Source organism: Rattus norvegicus, chromosome X, assembly GCF_021556685.1.
Source record: "Rattus norvegicus strain SHRSP/BbbUtx chromosome X, alternate assembly SHRSP_T2T, whole genome shotgun sequence".
NCBI lineage: Eukaryota > Metazoa > Chordata > Mammalia > Rodentia > Muridae > Rattus > Rattus norvegicus.
Window position 1 is genome coordinate 75,729,044 of NC_141554.1, and position 18,539 is coordinate 75,747,582.

The 18,539-nt window shown below is 39.0% G+C and overlaps 1 protein-coding gene across 4 annotated transcripts in view; it reads right to left on the reverse strand.

Moving 5' to 3' along the window:
• Window positions 1-13,990, reverse strand: part of Phka1 (phosphorylase kinase regulatory subunit alpha 1) — a 138,569-nt gene extending 124,579 nt beyond the window's left edge. For 3 of the 4 annotated variants that reach the window (XM_087600652.1, XM_087600651.1, XM_087600650.1), the window contains exons 1-5: window positions 13,627-13,990; window positions 12,036-12,194; window positions 8,683-8,730; window positions 6,322-6,490; window positions 3,273-3,355 (exon numbers count right to left, since the gene is read on the reverse strand). In XM_087600652.1, coding sequence (XP_087456778.1) covers window positions 3,273-3,355; window positions 6,322-6,490; window positions 8,683-8,730; window positions 12,036-12,194; window positions 13,627-13,704 — 537 coding nt within the window. In that variant the 5' untranslated portion in view covers window positions 13,705-13,990. The remainder of the gene's footprint in view (window positions 1-3,272; window positions 3,356-6,321; window positions 6,491-8,682; window positions 8,731-12,035; window positions 12,195-13,626) is intronic. The other variant, NM_022626.2, reaches the window with a different exon arrangement.
• Between the last annotated feature and the right edge of the window lie 4,549 nt (window positions 13,991-18,539).

Genomic DNA, 18,539 nt, shown 5'->3' on the forward strand with positions numbered 1-18,539 from the left:
TGCAGTTTGGATGATAATTCTCATCTATTTTCCTGGCTACTTCTATGGTCATTAATTATAATACTTCTCCAAGGAAGGCAGTTCATTATTCCCTGTTTTTTTCTTGTTTAGTTGTTTACTTATTGGTGTGTTTGTGTGTATGCATGCCTGCGTGCGTGTGTGCATGTACATGTGTGTGTGTGTGTGCCCATGCGCATGTGTGCACGTGTTCATTCTTTAGTGCACACGTGGCACTCAGAAGACGACTCTCTGGATTCGGTTTTCCTCTTCTACCTTTACATAGGTTCCAGGGATTGAATACAGGCTGTCAGGATTATATGGCAAACACTTTGCCACTCTACCAATCTTTTATTTAATTATTTAATGTTAGTATAACTTTATGGATATTTAGACTTTTGCTGGTTTATTATGGAATGCTATCATTATTTTGCTGCCTGCATTGTTAATTGTTCCAAGTTTAGCCACTGGAAGGCTCCTGTACCTTTTAAATATATATATATATATATATATATATATATATATATATATATATATATATATATATATATATATATATGGCTCTGACTTCGAGTATTGTATTGAATAGGTAGGGAGAGAGTGGGTAGCCTTGTTAAGTCCCTGATTTTAGTGGGATTGCTTCAGGTTTTATATTTTTCTAGTGTACTTTTGAGATTCCCTGTTCCTCACTGAACACTTCTGCAGTGTTTGGTGCTACAAGATGCTTCAATCTCAGACTAGAATGTGTACTGAGGTGGATGTAACAGCATATACTTTTAATCCCAGCACTCAGGGGAAAGAGGTAAGTACACTTCTGAGCCCACATTCAGGTGGTAGTGCAGTAAGCCTATATAATCCCAGTACTCGGGAGGCAGAGACAGATGGACCTTTAAGTTTCAGGTCAGCCTGGTATGCAGAGCAAATTCTAGGACAGCCAGGGCTATACAGAGAAATGTCTCAAAAAACAAAACCAAATCAGTCCAAACCAAACCTATATTGAGATTTCATCTCACTCCATTCAGAATATCTGTCATCAGAAAAATACTAGCAACAAGTGTAGGAAAACGTTACACACCGTTGGTAGGCATGAAAATTAGTCCAGCATTATGAAAATCAGTATGGGCATTCCTTTAAATTAAAAATAGACCTGCCATATGATCCAGCGGTACCCCTTCTAGAAATATACCCATGGGGTCTAAAGCAGCATTCTACAGAGGCCTGCAGACCCATGGTTACGCCAGCACTATCTATAAAAGCCAAGATACAGAAACACACTGTATGTACCGGGAAATGACACCCTTCACAATAGTCACAAATAATATAAAATACCTTGGGGTGAGTCTAACCAATCAAATATGGAGGGGAAACCGGGAAAGGGGAGAACATTTGAAATGTAAAATTAAGAAAATATCCAATAAAAATGGGCAAAGTTTTATATATATATATTTATATATATATATGCATTGAGAAACGAACATTAGCGAAAATGATAAATGCATTTTAAAAGTAGTATCTTTTAAACTAATACAACAATTAAAAGTGAAAAAGAATGCTGCCTGGAGATACAGTTCAGCGATCGAGTACCTGCCAACCATGTATAAAGTCCTGTGTTTAATCCTAGCACCACAAAAATTAAAGAAAAGTGGTATGTTCAATACAAGGGGGTTAGTCAGGAACAAATGAAAACACAGTAAAAGGACAGTCAGAGATGACTGGAGTATTTGTCCTGTGTTTCAGTGATTGCATTCATCCATTCCACAGTAGTAAGAAGTTTTATATCTTTATTGATGTGCAATGGTGTATATAAATCGGAATATATTTAAACTACATAATATGATTCCTATTTTAAAATGTTTAATAGACGTGTGTGTGAGGGAGGGAGAGAGGGAGGGAGGGAAGGAGGGAGGGAGGAAGGGAAGGAGGGAGGGAGAGAGGGGGGAGGGAGAGAGATCTGATCTTGCTTTGGACATCAGTCTTGGCAGAGGACCTTTAACAATAAAATGTAATTTTGAAAACTTTCAAAGTCTCCTCCTGGCTTCCAAACTCCATTTCTTGCTCTCCGCCCCTGTTAATGTAATGATAGCAATAACAAATCTACTGTCAGTACAGATGTCTAGAGTTTTATGTTAGTGTAATCATCTTGTATGTATGTGTGTATGCATATATGCATGTATGTATGTATACACGCACATGTGCACACACACATACAAACACACATACACATGCACACACACACACACACACACACACACACACACACACACACACTATTTAGAGAAATGCTTTTACTATGTTGTTCTGGCTGACTTGGACCTTGCTATATAGAGCAGGTTGTCCTCCAACTCACAGACATCCATCTGCCTCTGCGCCTCCCACGTGCTGAGATTAAAGGCTTAACCACCGTGCCCAGGCTTGTGGACATTTCCTATGAGACTTCTTCTACTAACCATTATGCATTTTAGATTTATTCATGTTTTTTCATGGCTTAATATTTCATTTTTTAAATTCTTGAACAATTATTATCTTTTTATGAACACACGGAAATTCATTTATCCATTTACTTGTTCAAGGGCATTTGGATTATTTGAAGTTTGAACAAGAGCAACAAAAACTTCATAATAGACCAAAGGAAAAAACATTTCTGTAGTGTTTAACACATTTTATACAGAGAAACATTATAGATGACAATTTAATATAAACATACTTCATATGGTACTCATAAGGGGAAGCCTTTATTATAGAAGATTCTAAATCAACAATAAACACATGAATAAATTTTGTGTACAGCCAAGTGGCCCATACATCACTCAGTTATCATGCTTCTTTTAAAAGTTTCAATTAAAATGAGACTGTAAGGAGCTGGGGAAATATCTCAGTTGGTTGAGTGCTTGCTAGGGCTCAAACCCAAACACCACATAAAACTGGTCATGGTAGCTTATGCCTCTAACTCCAACACACTTGAAGAATCAGAAGTTTAAGATCACCCTCATGTAGTGAGTTTAGGACCAGCCTGGGATAGAAATAGTCTAATAAAATATATTAAATGAAAATAGCAATATAATAAAACGAGTAGAATTTAGTCTCCAGTTGTCAAGCACACACCATGAAGTATAGACTTTGAAAGAAATGAAAGCGCTGATGACAGGGCAAGCAGGGAATGAAGATCTTAGTAAAGACATTGAACATGGTTTTGTCATGAGCCTTTTTGATTCATTCATTATAAGAAGAAACGAGTTGTTCTGTGTTTAAAAGTTCATTATAAAGCAAGTACTTACAGCAGTTTTATATGCGGCTTCAATGTAAAACACAAGGTTCTGTATAAAATTCACTTCGTCTAGGCTGTGGATGATATGGAGTCCTGAGAGAAAAGGACACTTGGTTATCACTGCAGGGCGCACAAATGGAAATTACTCAATGAATTCTGCTTCAATCAACTTCACTTCAATCGCCTCTACTTACCTGCCCGGCACAACTGGCTTTTTTGTATTACAGTGTATATCCATTACCATAATCAATTTTGGGACATATTCATCACCACGAAATGGAATTCTTTACTCACTGTGCATTCATATAATAGGAGAAGTGTATCACATGCAGCTTTTGTGTCAGTGTTCATTCACTGAACACAGTATTTTGAAGCTCCCTTTGTATTGAGAAATGCATCACTACTCCCTTTATTGCCAAAAAATATTGAATTGTGTGAATACACCATATTTTAATTATCTAATCATCAGGTGATAGAGATTAGATTGTTTTTACTTTGTAGCCATCATAAATAATGCTGCTATAAATATTTATGTATACAGTGTGGACATATTTCCATTTTTCATGAGTATCTATATACTTAGAGAAACTGCTGGATCATATGGTAACTCTATATTCAAGCCTCTGAGACATTGCTCAACTGCTCTCCAAAGTGGTTGTATGGAAACATTAAATTTTATTTATTTTTTTAATTTATGTGTGTGCATGCATGCCATGGTACACAAGGAAGTCAGAGGGCAACTGAAGGCAGTTGATTCTCTCCCTCCAACATATAAGTCCAGGTATTGCATTCAGCTTGTCAGACTTAGTAGCAAACACTTTTACCTGCTGAGACATCTCCCTTGCTCTCATTTTACATTTCTCAGAGCAGTGGACAAAGGTTCCAGTTTCTCTATATCTTCAGCAAAATTTTTTAAATCTATCTTCTTGATTCCTGCCATTCTGGTGTGGTTGAAGTGGTTTTTACAATGATTCAGGTCAGTATTCCTCTAGTGATTAATAATGGACAACATTTTTAATGGTTATTTATACAAACTCCATAGAGGAAAATCAGTTGATATCCTCTAGCCACTTTTTATTTTAAAAATTGAGCTTTTTTGGTGTATGAGTGTTTTTGCCTACATATATGTTTGTGTGATACATGTATGCTCTGTCTGTTGAGTCCAGAAGAAGGCATCATACTGCCTGGAACTGGAGTTACAGACAGTTGCGAGCTGTCAAGTGGGTGCTATGAATTAAACCCAGGTCCTCTGGAAGAGTAGCCAGTGTTATTAAACACTGAGCCATCTGTCTAGCCTACTCTAGCCATTTTAAAGGAGGCTAATATTTTTCTTTTGTTTTCCTTTTCTCTTTTGTTTTGCGACAGGGTCTCCCTATGGCCTTAAATTTGAGATCCCCATGCCTTTGCCTTTTAACTATTAGGTTTATAAGCATGTACCACTCTACCATATCTGACTTAATTATTCTGTTAATCTTTTAAATAATGAGTTGTGAAAGTTCTTTTGACTAGGTATAAATCGCTTATACATGATTTGCAAATATTTCCTTCTATATCTATAGTTTGATTTTACATATATACACACTACACACATGATACATACACACACACTGAAAGAGGATGGGTGTTTCATTTTTTTAGGTGGGGTCTCATAGGTTAGCATTAAATTTGCTATTTAGTTGAAGGTGACCTTCAACTTTGGATCTTCCTATCCCCACCTCCCAAGAGTTGGGATCGGGGGTTATGCTGAGACCAGATACCTCAGTCTTCTCATTCTCAATAATTAATTTTTGTAGTGCTTCTCTACTTACTACATATCCTTTTGAACAATATCCAATGAACAATTTCAAAGCATTGGGTTCTTCTTAAACTTTTAGCATTTTTGGCTGTTTTGCTAGAGCTTTTCATGCTACTATTCTGTACACTGCAATCAGTTTCTAACTCTATCTTCCCTAAGTATTCAAAAAACATTCAAGGTATTGCTAGTTCTCTATGAAGATCTTTTATAGTCTTTTCTCCAGTTATATATAAAAAAGTTGCTTTTCAACTTCAATCCATTATAAGAAATTTGTATTATTTATTACTAAAGTATTTCCCTAACCCCCTTACTAGTCTTCTAGAGAGTATTCTGAAGGGATTCCCATCTTGGGTTCCTTTAACATTAAGGAACTCTGGCCATAAATGGTTAAGATTTTAGTTTAGTGGTAGAGTGCTTGTCTTAGAATGCATGATACTCTGCTTTGAAACCCCAGCACCACAGAAAAAAATAGCATTATAAATTACATTAACTTACCCTGAATGATCTGGAACTGTTCTTATTAAGTTTGGGAACTCCATATAATAGAATTGTTTCCATCTCCAATTTTACATCTATAACAGATCCCACTATGTAGCTTTCACTGACTTAGAAGTTAGTATGTAAACTATGGCTGGCCTGCATCTGCCTCCCAAGTGCTAGGATATAGATAGATGTAAGCTACTATATTTCTTATAATTTTCTTTTACATATCAGGCATCTAAAGATCATCACAAAACTACTTATATAGAATATTATTTAATAATGAAAAACACACATTTAGATTCAGATCATACTAATAAAGAGTATATAAAGTGTGTGGTTTTATAGCCACAGTAACCACAGGCACACTGATGTACAGTATGGAAATAAGAAAAAAAACCTTGTTAACATTTGAAATGTAAATAAAAATTAGCCAACAAAAAAGAAAAAACCTTCACCCTTCCTTCCCATCTCTTGGCTTCTGAGAATTAATAAATAATAAAAACACCTGACTAAAGATCTAGCTCACATTTCTGGGTTTCCATTTCAAAAGAGCATTAATTAGTACTGTAAATTTTCTTCTCAATACAATAAGATATTGCCTAGACCTCAAAAAAGTTCTCTAGCTGTAGTAAACTTATAAACTGGTGTTATTTCTAATTTGCTTCACTGAACACTATAAATAGATAATTCATTTTCTAGTCAATACCTACAGAGAAACCAGGCGAACCAGAGTAGATGATCCAAACTCAGGAGCATGCAGTCATTGTCTCCTTGTACTGACCTGAGGCAGTCATTTGTGCTAGGAAGAGCAGGTACACAGAAGTAGCATCCAACTGCAGGTGTCCCCACTGGTCATCACCCACTACCGTGGCACAAGTTTTGGTGTTGTACTTGGCGTGAAGGCTATCTTTAGTACTCTGACTGTACTTGAAAGACTCTACTTTATCCACCTGAAAACAGTATAAAAAGGCCAATCAGAAAATTCAACCCGTTTACCAAGCATCTGCAGGGCTCTGACATACACACATCACTGCACTCTGCCTTCAGGGAATTGTGAATATTTGAAATAAACTGTTACCTGCTTTTATCCTACACTGGGGAAATCTGTCATTTTTAAATAAAAAATAAGAAACTTTTTTAAAAAACCCACCTATTTCCTGTTCACTGCCTCTTTTCTATGCTTTTCAAATGGTTACTTGGCCATGTTGTAGAGAAACCGGAAGCTCAAATGTAAAAGAACAGTTTAGTGAGAAAACTCAGTGCTGTACAGTTGTTCTTGAATTGAAATTAGGAATATGTAGATAAATTGAGAGATGAGGATTTTTTTATTAATGTGCCTGTGCATAGTTGTTTGTATGTGGGGGTACCCCCAGAGGCCAGAAGACGGCTTTAGATTCCTTGGAGCTGAAGTTACAAGCAGTTGTAAGCCATCCAATATGAGTGGTTATGGGGAACCAAACTCAGGTCCTCTGCAAGAGCAATATGTACTCTTAACCATCTCTCTAACCCCAAGAGGATATATTTTTGCCATAAAAAAGTTAATGAGAACCATAAAGAATCACAAAAATGGTATTACAGAAAGCTAAAATTACAAACTAAAAGAGAATCTTTGGGAGCTGGGAGTATAGCTCAGTGGTAATGTATTCTGAGGATGCATAAGGCCCTGGGTCCAATTCCTAGCACACACACACACACACACACACACACACCAACACACACCAATACACACACACACACACCAACACACACCCCCATACACACACACACCAATACACACACACACACCAACACACACACACCAATACACACCACACACACACACACACACACACACACACACACACACACACACATACACACACCAGAAATCTAGACAGGAAACCTTAGGTAAAAGGCAACTAGTAGTTCCTGACCTAGTTCGTGACATGTAGATGTGATTATTTATGTCTCTGATGTATGGTAATCTCAAATATAGTTCATGAAATTTGTGACTATACCTATTTAATAGGACAAAGCATAACTATCTAAAATATAAATGAAGTATAAAGACACAGAGAAAACTTATGTATGTGAGACTAGTAAAGAGATATATACAATAAATAACTACATATTCATTTTAAAGTCACGTGTAGACATGGAAGTTTTTAAGTTGAAAGCCATTTATTTCTACCTTGCTCTAATTAAGTCTGGTTCAATATGTCCATGTTTTAAGACCTAAGATTATAGGTTCCTTAGTAAAATACTTCATGTGGAAAAATGCCATAAAGTCAAAATGTAAGTGGTAGACTATAAAAATATTTGCAATGTACACATGATTAATATCCATAACACACAAGAAGTCAGTAGGCAAGAGACAGACAACCCATGAAGAGGCAAAGCTTTGGCAGGTACAGAACCAATAAGGGACTGCAAATTTTCAAGTCACATATAAAATGATGTTCAGCTACACACAAGGCCCAGCAAGACCAATTATTTGAAGTTTGAGATTCCTTTGCCCCAATGCTAAAACTGAAAATACTTTGAAAGACTTTTTTTCCATGTAGATTTTGTATCAAAACTCAATTGGTGTAAACACTAAATTCAAATCAACATCTGGTTATTTATAGGCCTTACTGCATTTAGCATATAAGGAATGTTTCCCTACAAAGAGATGGGGTTTTTGTTTCAGAGTATTTTCTCTATCCACTGAAAACATGAGAAATTATAAGATAAAGTGCAGTGTGCTAATTTTTTTAAAAAAATCTTAAAATGTATTAGTTCTAGAATGGATCTGGACCTAAAAGTTTCAGATAAGGTTTTTTTTTAAATCTTTATTAACTTGAGTATTTCTTATTTACATGTCGATTATTATTATTCCCCTTCCCGGTTTCCAGGCCAAAGAACTGTATCATGCTTTATCTAGTACACATAATTGCCAATAGGATGATTCTTCTTGAGAAAAAAAAAATTCCTAAAGGGAGGAAAAAGACTGGAAGGAAATAATTCTACTTGTAGCAGGGTGGTGAGTCTCTCTGTGACATCCCCATCTCAGAGTTCCGAGCCTTCTAGAATTAGAGAGTATCATTTGGGAATCTGAATAAAAGGTCCTAAGTATAATTAAGATGCTGTTATGTTTGATTGGAAGTTCTTTCCAGTGCCGTACCTGTCTGATCATGCAGTGCAGCAGTCCCCTCATTAACTTCACTACACTCTGCAGAAATAAATGGAAACGAGACCGTTATAAACATACTGAGACATGAGAGCACTTACTCAGCAGCTCAGGCAGTCCATGACCTTTTGAGAACAAGTAACCCTATCCTGGGCTGTTACTTACATGGCATTTACTTTATAGGATCACAAAACACACGGCAGCTAAAAGTCCATGGCTTATGATTCCTTGAGTTTAAATACTAATATAAAAAGTTAAGGCAGTTTTACCTAAAAACAAGCCAACCATCTAATAGAGGAGAATCCACACAGAGAAAAGAAGCAAATCAGCTGGTTCCCAAGGCTCTAAGGATTCTCTAGTATATGCCCTACTGCCTTGACAGCATCTTTTTATTTAAAATTTCACATTATTTTTAAAGACTCATTTTTCATTTTATATGCATGGGTGTTTTGACTATATGTTTATGTGCACATCTCATGCATACTTGGCATGAGAAGGGAGTATGTTTTAGAACATCATAGCATAGAACAGCTTCTTCAATTCTCTATAACCACTTTCTGTTTTAGTCTAGATCTTAAGTCAGCTTTGTGGTCCACAGACTGTACTATGAGACATTTTCCAAGTAATACTGTGAAGGTGACTGTAAATTAAGAATACCATTGGGGTTGGGGATTTAGCTCAGTGGTAGAGCATTTGCCTAGCAAGTGCAAGGCCCTGGGTTCAGTCCTCACCTCCAAAAAAAAGAAAGAAAGAAAGAAAGAAAGAAAGAAAGAAAGAAAGAAAGAAAGAGGGAGAGAGAGAGAGAGAGAGAGAGAGAGAGAGAGAGAGAGAGAGAGAGAGAGAGAGAGAGAAACAGTGGCAAGTTACTAGTGTTTGATAGTGTTGTGTTTTGTTTTACTTGGAAAGGCTGGGGGTTTTCAGGCACACAGAGTTTGAAGAACCACAGCATACACAGGGAGAACTAGTAAGAAGACAAATAAAAACTGGAATTGAGATCTCAACTGAGGCCAGAGCTAAGGGAAGAGAGTTACCCAAAAAGGTAATAGAAAACCCATGAAAAACAAATGAGAGATGATACAAAGAGAATAAACTGAGAAAGAACAAGAAGTGGTGGGGGCAGCCAAAGAGAGGTCAGGATCTGCTTGAGTGTTTATTTTTTTTTATAGCTATGAGTCTTTTTAAAAGGGACATTTGTGAATGTATACTTGTGTATAATTCTATTTCCAATATAGACTAAGGAAATTAGCTAAGCCCATTTCTTATTTCCATCCGCTATTCTCATTGATTCTCTGATTTTATGAGAGAGAAGCAAAAATGAGAGTTGGAAGAAAGGGTCTAAATGATTAACAGTGCTTTGGAGAATCCACACAGTAATGCAAGTAGGCAGCAAGCAGGTAGAAATTTAATCTGTGAATGTATTAGAGTTAATCTGTGTTCATTTACTAGTCTTATATGGGTTATTATCTAGGCATACTATTAGATCTGCTGTATTAGAATCACCTAGGGAATTTGAAAAAGACCAGTGCTCACGGATATAATTTCTAGATTCTTACTTAAATTGTTTTAAAGTGAGGTCGGGTATCTCTGGGAAGCTTTCCAAGTAATTCCAATATACAGCCAGAGTTGAGAATCATTCATCTAGGTCAGGGACAAATCCAGCCCATCATTGTTTTTGTAAATAAAGTATTATTGGAACATATCGCTATACTAAATCTTTACATATTTTCTCTGGCTCTTTTTTTGCTACACCTGGCAGAGCTGAGTAATTAGACACGAGTGACCCATACACCAAAAATATTTATTATCTGATGCTTTAGAAAAATGGCTGGGTTTCTAATCTCTGGTCTAGATTACTGCTGACTTAGGTTTTGTCAAAACATAGAACATAATGATCAAATTAGTTTTGATTCATTAAACAAGTACATATAAATTAGAATCCCCAAAGGAGCTTTTCTTTTTTGAAGCTGATTCCTGCTTCCATAATGTTCTAAAACATTCCCAAGTTAGCAATATGATATGTGAAAGGTTATATAATAGAACACAAAAATTTTAGAACTGGCAATTCACCCTATTCCTCATTTTTCCACTTGGAACAAATAAGGAAAGACAACAATTCTGCAGAATTGGGACAACAGACTTATTCTAACAATATTGAAATTTTTGGTCAAATTATATCAGGCACATAATCAAAGTTCTTCTGATATTAATTTATAGAAAATCAAAATAAGGAACAAACTACTGAGATCAAAATAGCAAATATTTTGATAGAATATAGAACGAGAGACTTTTTTAAAATATACCCTATGTTTTCCAGATTTCTATTATGGCATTATTTCTGTTATGGCATTATTTCTATAAAAGTCTGTGCTTGCTCTGCTAGAGTAAAACATCCAACAATGCTTTGTACCTCTCAGTAACGCCTTGAAAGAATTCCAAATGGTTATTGATGCTGCAGATAACCCAGTGAGGCTTGTCCCATTCCCAAGAACAACTTCAGAATATATTGCTGCTTTAAAGAAAACAAATCCCAATAACCTGATTTATAAATCATAATTGGAACTCGGATTTCGTAAGTTCAAGGGAGACAACAGGAGAAATAGTTGCTGTGGTAAGTCTCCTTGTCACTAATGGAAAAGGATCTAGGAATACCTACAACTAACAGAGTATTTATTATTAAAGGTCTTCTATAATACAAAGGATACCAAATTGTTGCTTTTTTAGACATGTAAAAGGATGTAGTTCCTTTGTGTTCAGAAGTTCTATAAAGGATATTAAGGATTTATTGAGGAGAAGGTGCCTTAAAAGTTGGGTTAAAGTCATCTGCTGACTCTGACCTCAATTTGTCCCCAGGCAGCCAACAGGCTCTCTAAAATAGCCATCAGAGTTATGAAGATCTACCAAGTTATTACTTTTGTCTAATGAGGAAAACCTGTTGATCTGCATCAGGTGCACTCATACAGACACCACAAGTATTTTCAAAAAAGAAAACGAATAAAATAGTTGATATCTGGCTCTCAAATATTCTTCTCAATGAAAATAAAATGTCAGAACCTGAAAATACACTTAAGAGGCTTATTAATTTTAGGAAATATACTGGGTAGGATTTTCAAAAGTATTGAAGACTCTGAGCCCTCTTCCCTGAATCTGTAGTTTTCAAGTTTCCACTGCAATAAACAAACCAACTAGACCAGACCAGCCTAAACCAAACACACTTCAGGCACAGTATAAGATACTTTATAAAATGCAATTTCAGCAAGGTGGTGCAGGGGCAATTTTCCCTTCAATTCCTGCTCCCCGACTACACCCATGCATAGCTCCACATCTCTGTCTAGTTTTGTTTTGATTACCTGCTCCAGTTCATAGGCCTTTGCCTTGTCCTCATCACGGTCTGCATTCTTTCGATATGCCAGGCCTAAACCCCACACAGCCAGGATGCTATACACATTATCTCGGACCCAGGCATCTTTCTCATCATAGCTGGCCGGAAGCAAGCCTGTCACTGGATTCTGCAAGATCAATCAAGAGAGGACAGGCAACTAACCTCAGAGTGTTAAAAGGAACACAACCTAGGGAATATTTTACTTAGAAAGTTGACCTCCCCATTCTCCAATTTTAGAACTTTCTTTTTCCTTTTAACCAATTGCAGGCAGATATTATCTCCCAGCTTTCTTAGTTATAATCGACAACAAAAAGTTGTACATATTTACAGTATGCAACATGACAATTTGACACATACACCACTGTGAACTGACAATCAAGTTAATGCATCCATTATCTCACTTTTCTATATAGGGAGGGATCTACTCTTTCGGCAAGTTTCAAGTATATAATAAAAGTGTGTGGACTAGTCAGTGTGCTGCTACTGCTGCTAGTCAGCATTGCAGAACATACTCCTACGGGAACACAGCTTATTTTCTTTGCATGTGTTACCTTAAGAATAAGGAAAGAGCTGGCTGAAAGCTTACAAGTCCAAAATGTGGGTATTATTAAACTAAAGGCATTAGTAACGCAATTACCAAATGTAGTACAAAGGATGCTGTCACATGCATTTTAAAAGAAAAATATAATTTTTTAAGTTAAAGTCAACTGGCATCGAAAAATCTGAAGTAAAGGAGTAGAAAAATATATTTAGAAATATATACAGCCAGGTGTGGTGTCTTATGCCTATAATTTTCCAGATTGATGCTACTTCAAGGCCAGCCTCATAGTGAGTTTCAGGCCATCATGGGCTACAAAGAAAGACTTGGTTTCAAAAACCAGTTCACAACTCCGAAAAGCATATATAAACCAGGTGCAGTGGTGCACACCTGTAATCCCAGCACAGGAGGGATGACCCACGAGGATGGTGAGTTTGAAGTCAGCACGGGCTACATGGTAAAATCCTGTCTCTAACAAAGAAAGAAACATAAAGAAACGACTTAGGAAGCAAACAAATAACCCCACTGACTTGTGGTCTGTTGTCCAAACTGTGATGGCTATGGTAGGAGGATCCCAAGTTCAAGGCCAGCCTGAGGCACTGAGCAAAACTGTTTAAACAGAAGTATGCACAAAGTGCCTTGACCTTCACAGTAGTCTAAGGTCTCTTAGGATGGCTAAACGTTCTCATGCATCTTTGGGAGGGGTGGAAGTAGATGGCCCAAACCTGGGGTGAGGGCAATAAACAAGTGTTATCATTTTTTGCAACTCTGCGTCTGGAACCCAGCTGTAGCTGGGGGAGGGGGTAGCGTTACTTCTGAGCTCAGAAACTTCCATTCAGAAATCACTGCAGAGGGATGGATGGGGGGCTGTGGTTCTTCATGCCACATTTTGATTCTACTCCAGGTTCACCATGCAACTCTCCTTCAGGATCTTTTAGGGCCTTCCCAGAGACAAATGTGTTCAGGGTTCATCCAGGGTCAGTGTCCTGGCAGCTCACATTTCACCCTTACCTACACTTACCTGATGGCACAGGATGGTCTGATGCACCAGCCGAGCATAGCCGTCCAGGCGGACCCCCGAGTTACTCCGGCTCCTCATCGTGCCCCGTCCCTAATCCCCCACTGCACACCCGGGACACTTGGACTCCAGGCCTGCGGAAACCTTCTAAGTGCTCACTTGCTCGTGTAGCCAATGGTTTCCGCGCAGCACCACGCTCCGGCGGCCTTGGAGTTTCACTTCAGGCCGCGGCTCAGCCTCCCGCGGTCTAGGCTTCAGTCTGCGAAGACCCCGTCTCCACTCAGTCTCCCGTGGTCCCCGGGTGCCGCGCCCGCATCCTCCGCTTGACCGAAGGAGACCGCGGCGGCTGGGAGACTCGGGCGACAACAGCCGGTCTGCGCCTTGGGCACCGCCTCCCTTGGCGAGCACGCGGGGGCGGGGCGTGGGTCCCGCAGCTGCGCGCTGCACCCACGGGCCAGTAGCCGTCACCCTCCGCCCAGAATGTGTCGCGTAGGCGATGTGTCCTCCCCGCCCCCCTGGGGGGTTATTTTCGAAACACTACAAGTGACTATTTTAATTTTGCACGCCTGTTGTGCGCACAGGCTGTTGCTCCTACTTCTGAAGGACTAGTTTTAGGAACCCATGGGAACTCTTCAAAACTGAAAGGAGAGACCAGTCAGCGCTCCAGATCTTTGGGAGCAAAAAGTTCGATTAAGCGCCGCACTCTGAAACCAACCAACCAAATAAAAAACCAGCTCCCTATGGAGCTCTTTAGTCTCTCCTTAGAGACGTGCAAATCTGCGGTGGTGGTTATGGAGCATTGAGGAACCAAGTGTCCTAGGCTGGGAGCAGGACAGGTAGCCGAGCGGCTGAGGGTCGTCTTGGTGGGGCAGCTGAAAGTGGATTATCTGCTTTGGAAGGCTTCCTCGTAGAGTGTAAGTGACTGGGCCAAAGATAAAAACGTTCAACTGAAATTTATGTGACAAGGGAGGGCTGGGGCAGAAGGCTACAGAGGATACTGTGGTGAGTTTTAGGAATCTGCCTCTGGGTCTTTGCTTCACCCTCTACTGTCCCCACACCCACCCTTTACTCTCTGCTCTCCCAAACCCCTTCTGGGCTCAGCAGGAGTACCACCTGCTTTCTGAAGTGCGGGGTAAGAGAATTAAGAGCGACACTTGACCTTTCTGAGTTCTAAATGTAAGCCTTCCTTGGCCACTTCACTCTGGCCACAGTGATTTTGCATTTTCATTCCCCCTTTTTTTTCCCTCTTAAGTTTCTTCTCCCCTTACAAGCTGCCTCTGGGCCACTGTTGCCTCTGCTGCAGCTTCTTCCTCACACAGTATAGCATTTGGTCAGGCACCTTGGAAGGTGACCAGTGACTATCTGATAATGATAATGAAAGGTGAGTACTCAAGAACGCGAGCTGGGATTTTCAGCCATGTGCGGTTCAACACAGTGACACCGAATTCTCCAGCAAATAGTTTCCATTGCAGTCATTACCTACGCAAATGCAATGGCTGGCCAGGACACCACTTCAAGTCCTTAGTACACTGGGAAAGGGAGTTCAATTTGGAGAGAATAGTCCCCTGCTCATGCCCCTAACTCCCTGATATCTTGCCCTCACACAGACTAGCCTTAGAAACCTTTTACTCTACCCTTGTCCCCTTCAAGTGTCTGTCCTCTAGTTTTCCTTTATCTTGACATTTAAGCACATTTTCAAACATTAAAGTAATATATGATCACTAAAGAAAAGTTGCAAAGTACAAAAAAGTTGAAATAAAATATTGAAATCATAATTCCGCACACCACTACTTTCTACTCTTTATATTCCTTTTGCATAGACCTCCCTTCGCCTCATGATAGATGACTGGATTAGGAATGGCAGAGGTAAGGTATCACTAACTGGCTATCAACAGACCCTGTTGGCTGGCAATGCCCTGATGATTTCAACCTTGGTCCAATTTAGACTTTCAGTCTTGTAGTCTTAGAAACTTGATCTGCTCAGTGTCCCAGAACTGGTGAGACACAGGAGGCTGACTCATGCTGACTACCTCACAAGAGCTTGGTGCATGAAAACCAGGATGCTGTTTGATTTTGAGAAATAAAACTATATAACAGTTTACATTAACCTGAACACTACAATTTCTCCTTTTAATAAGTTGTAATTATTATATACCTTATATAATGGCCCTGTTAAGTAGATACTCCTCTGATTATCATATATTAATTGTACAAAATAGATGGTTTCATCACAACGTATTAATAATTAAACGTATCTTAGAGGTGGAAAAATGAAAACTAACTAGTTGGAAGTGTTATCTCCCATTCTGGTTTCATTTACTCCCTTTATATGTTTCCAGGGCTCTCAAATTTTTGTCAGTCTGAAGTCATTGCTTCTTTCTAAAGTCATCAACATGTAAAAGTTTTGCATATTTATGGGGTAATGTGTGATGTTTTTGATGCATGTCCATGTTGTATAGTGTTCAAAGTAATATGTAAGTAAACTCTTTTTAAGGGTTGCAATATTACAAATAAAGTTAAATTAAATCCAGTTCCCCCTGTTTAATATCTTCTACCATGGTCATCTTCATTCCCCTTCTGAAAGTAGCCACCATTAATGGATTGACTTTTGTCCTTTCAAGTTGATTCTGAATATATTTATTTGGAAATATGCATATGAAAATGTACTATTGCTTTGTTTGTATTTTTAAATTTTTGTGATTTCTTTATTTTGTGTGTATCTATTTGTATACATGCATCTGTGCCTTTGTTTGTGTGTGCATGTGTAAGCTTGATGTGGTTATGTTCAACAGTAACCCTAGCACTCGGGGGGAAGGAAACAGGTGGATACTTGCTAGACAGCTGAAATATTGAGTTCTAGCTTCACTGAAGCTTATACGTGGGTACAGGGAGTCTGAATATCTGAGCCATCTTCCCAGAACTCCCTTTTTCTTTTTCTTTTAATTGATTGTGGTGGTTTTTTTTTTTTTTTTTGGTTTGGTTGGTTGGTTGTTTTTTGAGTCAGAGTCAACTTTACATTCTTGGATAGCCTGGAACCCACTATGTAGACCAGGCTGGTCTGGAACTCACAAAGTAGACCAGGACAGCCTCAAACTTGCACAGAGATCTGCTTGTACCAGTACTTAAAGATTTAGCTAGAGAATTAGGACAACTACAGGAGATCAAAGGGATATGAATAGGAATAAAGAAGTCAAAGCATCTTTATTTGTAGATAATATGATAGTATACATAAGTGACCCTAAAAATTCCACCAGGAAACTTCTACAGCTCATAAATATATTTGACAAAGTAGTCAGATATAAAATTGACTCAGGCCCTGCTGCCAAATCCCATGGGAGAGAGAGCTGATCACCCAGAAGTGCAGGCAATCCTGAGACTTCAGGGCAGGTCAAACTGCCACTTCTGCCCACCTTTGCCCATATTCCTGGCCCAAGAGGAAACTGCATAGTGCCTCTGGACACAGGAATATGGGAGCAGTCAGCTGCAGGAGCCCCATGGTTCAGATCTGCGCCCGGATCTGAATTGAACCGGTGAAACAGCTCCCTGTGCCCAAATTGTGTGGGGAGGAGAGCTAGACCTTCAGAGGGGCAGACACCCCTGAGAACCAAAAGGAGACTACTCTCTGCTCACATTCCTGACTCAAGAGGAAAATGCCAGCACCATCTGTGGCCTCTGCGCACAGGGACCTAGGAACAGTAGGGGTAGGAGCCTTCTGGTTGCTGCCCTCACGGAGAGCTGAAAGCCAGCCGCCAAGAAACTACATGCCTGAGAACAGAGGTAAGGTCAATTTTCCTGCTCTAAGTGACCTGCCTGGTGGACTCAGGACACACAAAGGCAGAAGTCCTCTGGGACCAAGCACTTCCGGTTTCTGGCTGTGACCGAACCTTTCTGATCCCGGCCCACAGCTCCCTGCTCCCAAATCCCATGGGAGAGAGAGCTGACCACCCAGAAGGTCAGGCAATCCTGAGACTGCAGGGCAGGACAGACTGCCACTTCTGCCCACCTTTGCCCACAGATCATGGAAACAGAAATTAAACAGAGACGTAGACAGACTAAGAGAAGTCATGAACCAAATGGTTTTAACAGATATTTATAGAACATTCTATCCTAAAGCAAAAGGATATAAATTCTTCTCAGCACCTCATGGTACTTTCACCAAATTTGATCATATAATTGGTCATAAAACAGGCCTCAACAGATAAAGCAAGATAGAAATAATCCCATGCGTCCTTTCAGAACACCACGGGCTAAAGCTGGACTTCAATAACAATAAGGGAAGAATGCCCACATATACGTGGAAATTGAACAATGCTCTACTCAATGATAACCTGGTCAAGGAAGAAATAAAGAAAGAAGTTAAAGAATTCTTAGAATTTTATGAAAATGAAGGCACAATATACCCAAACTTATGGGAATCAATGAAAGCAGTGCTAAGAGGAAAACTCATAGCTCTGAGTGCTTCCAAAAAAGAAACTGGAGAGAGCATACATAAGCAGCTTAACAGCACACCTAAAAGCTCTAGAACAAAAAGAAACAAATACACACAGGAGGAGTAGAAGGCAGGAAATAATCAAAATCAGGGCTGAAATCAACAACGTAGAAACAAAAAGAACTATACAAAGAATCAACAAAACCAGGAGCTGGTTCTTTGAGAAAATCAACAAGATAGATCAACCCTTAGTCAGACTAACCAGGAGGCACAGAGAGAGTATCCAAATTAACGAAATCAGAACAAAACAAAAGAATCTGACAAAAATAAAAGGAATCATCAGATCCTACTACAAAAGCCCATATTCAACAAAACTTGAAAATCTGGAGGAAATGGACAATTTACAACACAGGTACCAGGTACCAAAGTTAAATCAGGAACAGATAAACCATTTAAACAACGCCATAATTACTAAAGAATAAGGAGC